Source organism: Trachurus japonicus, chromosome 18 (genome assembly GCF_045865225.1).
Source record: "Trachurus japonicus isolate A0001 chromosome 18, Traja_1.0".
Lineage (NCBI taxonomy): Eukaryota > Metazoa > Chordata > Actinopteri > Carangiformes > Carangidae > Trachurus > Trachurus japonicus.
In genome coordinates, this window is record NC_140924.1 from 1,746,193 (window position 1) to 1,753,692 (window position 7,500).

Below are 7,500 nucleotides of genomic sequence, written 5' to 3' on the forward strand. Positions count from 1 at the left end.
CATCAGTCGAGCATAATCGCAGTATGTGTGTTACAAGACCGTGTTTTATCATATCTCAGTGTAATAATAGGCTAATTGCAAACTATAGGCTAGGCTACTGCAAAAACATGAATCATTTAGCCCTATATGCAAGTGACATGTAACTCATCTTTTGTTTGAATGTTTTCAGTTTTTCTTTTTTTTCTTTTTCTCATGTCGCGCCCCCCCTCAAACTCTCTGGCGCCCCCAAGGGAGGCGCGCCTCACACTTTGAAAACCCCTGTTCTATACCATCCACCATGTCCCCCATCCACCCTGTCCACCCCCCCCCCCCCCCCCCTCTCTCTATACCATCCACCATGTCCCCCATCCACCCTGTCCACCCCCCCCCCCCTCTATCCCGTTCACCCCCCAGAGACAGAGACAGGAAACAGGAAACAGCTGATTCACCTCCAGCCTTTTTTCTTCAAGATGTTTCCTAAAGTCGTCTCAGCCCTGAGACACAGAGACAGAGAGAGAGAGACAGGTGAGACAGACAGGCAGAGAGACAGACGGGTAGAGAGATAAGTGACAGAGACAGGTGAGACAGACAGACAGGCAGAGAGACAGACGGGTAGAGAGATAAGTGACAGAGACAGGTGAGACAGACAGACAGGTAGAGAGATAAGTGACAGAGACAGGTGAGACAGACAGGTAGATCAGTGGTTCTCAAATCTTTTTTTTACATCAAGGACCTCTAAATTGACATAAATTAGACCACTTCAAAATTCTTCAAAATGTTGGCCAAAATTTTGAAGCAAACACCAGAAATACACAAATATTTGTTCTCAGTCTGAAGAGCGTTACTTTTTTAGTCCATGTACATCCAAATTAGGGCCAATGGTGTGAATATTTGGATTGTAGAGAAATTTATGGTAAAAAGTGGTCTTTCATTTCTAATGAATAAATAAAGTCTGAAATTCTAGAAAAAGTGGTAAGATTTCTAAAAAAAAAAAAAAAAAAAGGAAAGAAAGAAAGAAAAAGTAAAACATCTCCCCCCAAAAAAGTGGTCAAATTTCTCAAAAGTGGTAAAAATTTCTTAAAAAGTGGTAAAAAAAATTCTCAAAAGTGGTAAACATTTCTCAAAAGTGACAAAATTTCTCAAAAAGTGGTAAATTTCCTCAAAAAGTGGTAACATTTCTCAAAAGTGGTAAAAATTTCTCAAAAACTGGTCAAATTTCTCAAAAACTGGCAAAATTTTCTCAAAAAGTGGTAAAATTTCTCAAAAACTGGCAAAAATTCTCAAAAAGTGATTACATTCCTCAAAAGTGGCAAAATTTCTCAAAAAGTGGTAAAAACTTCACAAAAGTGGTCAAATTTCTCAAAAATTGGCAAAATTTCTCAAAAAGTGGCAAAATATCTCAAAAAGTGGTAAAAATGTCTCAAAAAGTGGTAAAAATTTCACAAAAATTTATCAAATTTCTCAAAAAGTGGTAAAAAAAATTCTCAAAAGTGGTCAAATTTCTCAAAGTGGTCAAATTTCTCAAAGTGGTCAAATTTCTCAAAAAGTGGTAAAAATTTCTCAAAAGTGGCAAAATTTCTCAAAAATTGGTCAGATTTCTCCATCCATCCATCCATTGTCCACCGCTTATCCGGGTCCGGGTCGCGGGGGCAGCAGTCGGAGCAGGGATCCCCAGACTTCCCTCTCCCCGGACACTTCCTCCAGCTCTTCCGGGGGGACCCCAAGGCGTTCCCAGGCCAGCCGAGTGACGTAGTCACTCCAGCGTGTCCTGGGTCTTCCTCGGGGCCTCCTCCCGGTGGGACATGCCCGGAACACCTCACGAGGGAGGCGTCCAGGGGGCATCCTATACAGGTGCCCGAGCCACCTCAGCTGGCTCCTCTCGATGTGGAGGAGCAGCGGCTCTACTCCGAGCTCCTCCCGGGTGACAGAGCTCCTCACCCTATCTCTAAGGGAGCGCCCCGCCACCCTGCGGAGGAAACTCATTTCGGCCGCTTGTATCCGGGATCCAGTTCTTTCGGTCATGACCCAGAGTTCATGACCATAGGTGAGGGTGGGAACGTAGATCGACCGGTAAATCGAGAGCTTTGCCTTTCGGCTCAGCTCCCTCTTCACCACGACGGACCGATACAATGACCGCATTACTGCGGCCGCCGTACCGATCCGCCTGTCGATCTCGCGCTCCGTTCTCCCATCACTCGTGAACAAGACCCCAAGATACTTAAACTCCTCCACCTGAGGCAGGAACTCTCCCCCGACCTGGAGGGTGCAAGCCACCTTTTTCCGGTCGAGAACCATGGCCTCGGACTTAGAGGTGCTGATTCTCATCCCAGCTGCTTCACACTCGGCTGCAAACCGCCCCAGTGCATGCTGAAGGTCCTGGCTCGAGGGAGCCAACAAGACCACATCATCTGCAAAAAGCAGAGATGAAATCAAGTGGCTCCCGAACCGTACCCCCTCCGGCACTTGGCTGCGCCTAGAAATTCTGTCCATAAAAATAATGAACAGAACCGGTGACAAAGGGCAGCCCTGCCGGAGTCCAACACGCACCGGGAACAGGTCTGACTTACTGCCGGCAATGCGAACCAAGCTCCTGCTCCGGTCATACAGGGACCGTACAGCCCTCAGCAGAGGGCCTCCGACCCCATACTCTCGGAGCACCTCCCACAGGATGCCACGTGGGACACGGTCGAAAGCCTTCTCCAAGTCCACAAAACACATGTGGACTGGTTGGGCAAACTCCCATGCACCCTCGAGCACCCTGCGGAGGGTGTAGAGCTGGTCCAGCGTTCCACGGCCAGGGCGAAAACCGCATTGTTCCTCCTGAATCCGAGGTTCGACTATCGGCCGAATTCTCCTCTCCAGCACCCTGGAATAGACTTTCCCCGGGAGGCTGAGGAGTGTGATCCCCCGGTAGTTGGAACACACCCTCCGGTCCCCCTTTTTGAAGAGAGGGACCACCACCCCGGTCTGCCAGTCCAGAGGCACTGTCCCCGACTGCCACGCGATGCTGCAGAGGCGTGTCAGCCACGACAGCCCCGCAACATCCAGAGACTTGAGGTACTCAGGGCGGATCTCATCCACCCCCGGTGCCTTGCCACTGAGGAGCTTCCGGACTACCTCAGTGACTTCAGCTTGGGTGATGAATGAATCAACCTCTGAATCCTCAGCCTCTGCTTCCTCAACGGAAGGCGTGTCAGTGGGATTGAGGAGATCCTCGAAGTATTCCTTCCACCGCCCGACGATATCCCCCGTCGAGGTCAACAGCTCCCCTCCTCCACTGTAAAACAGTGTTGGCGGAGCACTGCTTCCCCCTCCTGAGGCGCCGGATGGTTTGCCAGAATTTCCTCGAGGCCGACCGGTAGTCCTCCTCCATGGCCTCCCCGAACTTTTCCCAGACCCGAGTTTTTGCTTCCGTGACCGCCCGGGCCGCCGTCCGCTTGGCCTGCCGGTACCCGTCAGCTGCCTCGGGGGTCCCCCGAGCTAGCCAGGCTCGGTAGGACTCCTTCTTCAGCTTGACGGCATCCCTTACTTCCGGTGTCCACCACCGAGTTCGGGGATTGCCGCCGCGACAGGCGCCGGAGACCTTACGGCCACAGCTCCGGACGGCCGCGTCAACAATGGAAGTGGAGAACATGGTCCATTCGGACTCAATGTCTCCGGCCTCCCTCGGAATCCGGTCAAAGCTCTCCCGGAGGTGGGAGTTGAAGACCTCCCTGACAGGGGATTCTGCCAGACGTTCCCAGCAGACCCTCACGATACGCTTGGGTCTGCCAAGTCTGACCAGCTTCCTCCCCTGCCAGCGGATCCAACTCACCACCAGGTGGTGATCAGTTGACAGCTCAGCCCCTCTCTTCACCCGAGTGTCCAAGACATACGGCCGGAGGTCAGATGACACGACTACAAAGTCGATCATTGACCTCCGGCCTAGGGTGTCCTGGTGCCACGTGCACTGATGGACACCCTTATGCTCGAACATGGTGTTTGTTATGGACAGACCGTGGCTAGCACAGAAGTCCAATAACAAAACAGATTTCAGATTTCTCAAAAGTGGTCAAATTTCTCAAAAGTGGTCAAATTTCTCAAAAAGTGGTAAAAATTTCTCAAAAGTGGTAGCCTGTCAAGCCAGACTACATCATTAAAATGTCTAGTGTGTCAACGAGCGGTAGACCTCGGCTCAATCCAGGGGGTGGGATGAAGGCTGTCTTTCAAACTGCCTCTGCACCAATAGGGTAGCGCTACGACCAATCAGAGCAAAGAGCAGGATGACGTTAGCCTGACGAGCCAATTAAAATGTATGTCGTCATGGCGTTAAGCCCGCCCAACGACTCTCTAAACAGATAGAGCGCTGTGATTGGTCAACACAAACGGTGTTCCAGACTCAAAACGTTCCTATGGCTCGTTTCTAGACCCACCTACGGAGCAAAGAGATTAATGCTGCTAGGGGGCAGAGAGATTTATAGGCTACAAAAGTGGTCAGTTTTCTCAAAAAGTGGTAACATTTCTCAAAAGTGGTCAAATTTCTCAAAAAGTGGTAAAAAAAAATTCTCAAAAGTGGTCAAATTTCTAAAAGTGGTCAAATTTCTCAAAAAGTGGCAAAATTTCTCAAAAAGTGGCCCAACGACTCTCTAAACAGATAAACCCACCTACGGAGCAAAGAGATTTGCTGCTGCTAGGGGGCAGCTAGATTTCTAGGCTACTAAAGTGGTCAAATTTCTCAAAACGTGGTAAAAAATTTCTCAAAAGTGGTCAAATGTTTTCAAAGAGTGTTTAAAAATTCTGTAAAAAGTGGTAAGATTTCAGGGAGAAGTTGTGGACCCCCTTAAAGCCCCCTTAAACGGCACTTTGAGAACCACTGAAACAGAGGGACAGGTGAGACAGGTAGGTAGAGAGAGACAGACAGGTGAGACAGACAGGTGAGTACTGTACCTCCCTGATGCGTAAACCTCTGCTGTGTCGAACAAGTTCACTCCACTGTCGTACGCAACCGTCATCACACTCTCTGCCATCTACACACACACACACACACACACACACACACACACAGTGACCCACATTAGTGTGTGCAGGAACCTCCAGTAAAGGGTTATGTAACACGTTGTCCATGCATCTAACACACACACACACACACACACACACACTCTACCTCATCAGAGATCTGAGAGCCAAACGTCACCCATGTTCCTGTGAAAAGAGACAGAACATCACTGACTCTGTGTGTGTCTGTGTGTTTCAGTGTGTATTTGTGAGTGTGTGTGTGTGTGTTGTCTCACCCAGTCCTAAGCAGGACACTCTCAGTCCAGATTTACCAAGATTCCTGCAAAAGCAATCAGAGCAGATCAATTAGTTAATCATTGATAATTATTATTTTCATTATCGATGAATCTGTCCATCATGTAAATGATTAATCCATTAGTTGTTTGGTCAATAAAATGTCTAAAAACATCAATCAGTGTTTCTCAAACCACCAGACGACATCGTCCTCAAATGTCTTGTTTTGTCCACAAACCAAAGAGAGACTCAGTTTATTGTCATAAAGGAACAAAGAAACCAGAAATATTCACATTTAAAGGGATAGTTCACCAAAATTAAAATTTCCCTCATGATCTCCTCCCCCTCATGTGGACTAAGGGCTGGGAGAAGTTTCAGAGTCCTCCGTGGCTTCTCTGAGTTACAGCGGGGCTCCGTGCAGCAATATTTGTCCATATAATGGTTGTGAATGGTGCTCACTTTTCTTCGTCCAAAAAGACACACCAAAAAACATCCAAATACCTCCATGCTGCTCGTCTGTAATGTCCCTCTTGTAATGAAGCCCCGACATGAGAAATTGTTCCGAAATAAATTAAATAAGTCTATATTTTAAGCTTGTTTGTAGAGGAAGCTCCCAGTGTCTCAGTTCACTGCTCTTCCTGTGTCAGTGCAAATCACCGGCGGAACAATTTCTCCTGTCAGGGCTTCAATACAAGACGGACATTACAGACGAGCACTATGGAGGTATTTGGATGTTTTTTGGTGTGTCTTTTTGGACAAAGAAAAGTGAGCTCCGTTCTCAACCGTCATATGGACATGCAGTGCTGCACGGAGCCCCGAAATTTGAATTTTGGGTGAACTATCCCTTTAAACTGCCTCAGGAAACTGCACTCATTGACCCACAGATCTAACTGGGCAACACTCTGTCTTCCATAATTAACTAACATGAATTTTACGTGAGGAGCCCCATGATCAGGCGTGATGTTACTCTCTCCACACCCCGTGACTATACACTCTCAGAACTTTCAGCAGTATCCAGAAAACAAAAATAATTCTGGAAAAAACAGATGATCTGTATTCAAACATAAAGTTAGACATTACAACATCAGGTTTTCATCACATACATCATGATGCTGCTGTCAGTGGGTGAATATCAAGTGTTTAATGCTGCGTTCACATGGAGTCGAGTGGACGCGAGAACGACGGTAGTAGCTATTCCTTTAATAATCGATTATTGTTCCATTAATTGACCTATGGCTAAGCCACGCCCCCAAACACGATCAGCCAATCACAGTGCACATAGCCAGCCCATACACTGGGACATTCTCTGCTTCCACGTCCATTGAAATGCATTGCAGTTAGTCAGTTTTCATTCACTTTTATATGTTTTTTCTTACAGCCATAGCAGTAAAGCTAAGTGAAGTTTTGGTGACTTCCAGATGATATTTAATCTTTCTGTCTCTCCTGTGAAATGTCTCCTACTGTGACAGCTGTTGCCATAGCAACTGTCACCGAATGTTGACTGTTTGTCCGAGTGAGTGGAGGGGGCGGGGCTTAGCCAGAGGTCAATGGACCTATTGATGGTTTTTGGAAACAGAAAGATTAAATATCATGTTGAAGTCACCAAAACTTCACTTAGCTTTACTGCTATGGCTGTCGGTTGCTGCGAAACACCGATAGCGACGGGCTAATTTCTGTTAGCCTGTCTATGGAGTTTTACATTATACGTTAGCATTAAGCTAGCGGACTTTATGCTTAGTTGTGATACTGGCTAACATCTAAACATCTCTGACAATATGTTGCCTCAAATGGGTGCGTGCCTATGTTCCCTCAGCCCTATGTTCCCTCTGGACTACCTATCTGGACTCTGTCTATCTGGCCTGTCTAGCCTCTACCGGGTCTTTTTACTAAACTTAACCAACTCCTTTCTTCATTGCCTAAACCCAACCAATGGTGGGACCAAAGGGCTGTGGGAACATAGGGCCTAATTTTCTGTGACAACAAAAGTTAGAAATGAGGGAACATAGGGCTGTGGGAACATAGGGATGACCCCCCTCAAATACGTTGTTGACTTAACTTAGAACAGATGTAGACATCCTTGTTCATTTTATCCACGTTTAGTTGGTGTTGTGGTCTACAGCATAACTTTATCCAGAGCAGACACTTCTCTCGGTTGAGATGTGGCTTGGGAAAAGGTAAAAAAAGAACCCACCCTGTTGCCCAGCCTCTCAGGATACCTAGTGTCAGAGTTGCATGTACCCCATGAACACATGA

The 7,500-nt window shown here is 47.3% G+C and overlaps 2 protein-coding genes across 3 annotated transcripts in view; both read right to left on the bottom strand.

The window, feature by feature from the left end:
* Nucleotides 1-7,500, bottom strand: part of LOC146968260 (beta-enolase) — a 471,092-nt gene that overhangs the window by 168,006 nt on the left and 295,586 nt on the right. The window lies entirely within an intron of this gene.
* Nucleotides 1-7,500, bottom strand: part of LOC146968270 (voltage-gated potassium channel subunit beta-3-like) — a 41,347-nt gene that overhangs the window by 14,524 nt on the left and 19,323 nt on the right. For both annotated transcript variants that reach the window (XM_085760181.1, XM_085760182.1), the window contains 4 exons: nucleotides 5,250-5,293; nucleotides 5,123-5,160; nucleotides 4,906-4,985; nucleotides 429-473 (listed from right to left, as the gene is read on the bottom strand). In XM_085760181.1, the coding sequence (XP_085616307.1) occupies nucleotides 429-473; nucleotides 4,906-4,985; nucleotides 5,123-5,160; nucleotides 5,250-5,293 (207 nt within the window). The remainder of the gene's footprint in view (nucleotides 1-428; nucleotides 474-4,905; nucleotides 4,986-5,122; nucleotides 5,161-5,249; nucleotides 5,294-7,500) is intronic.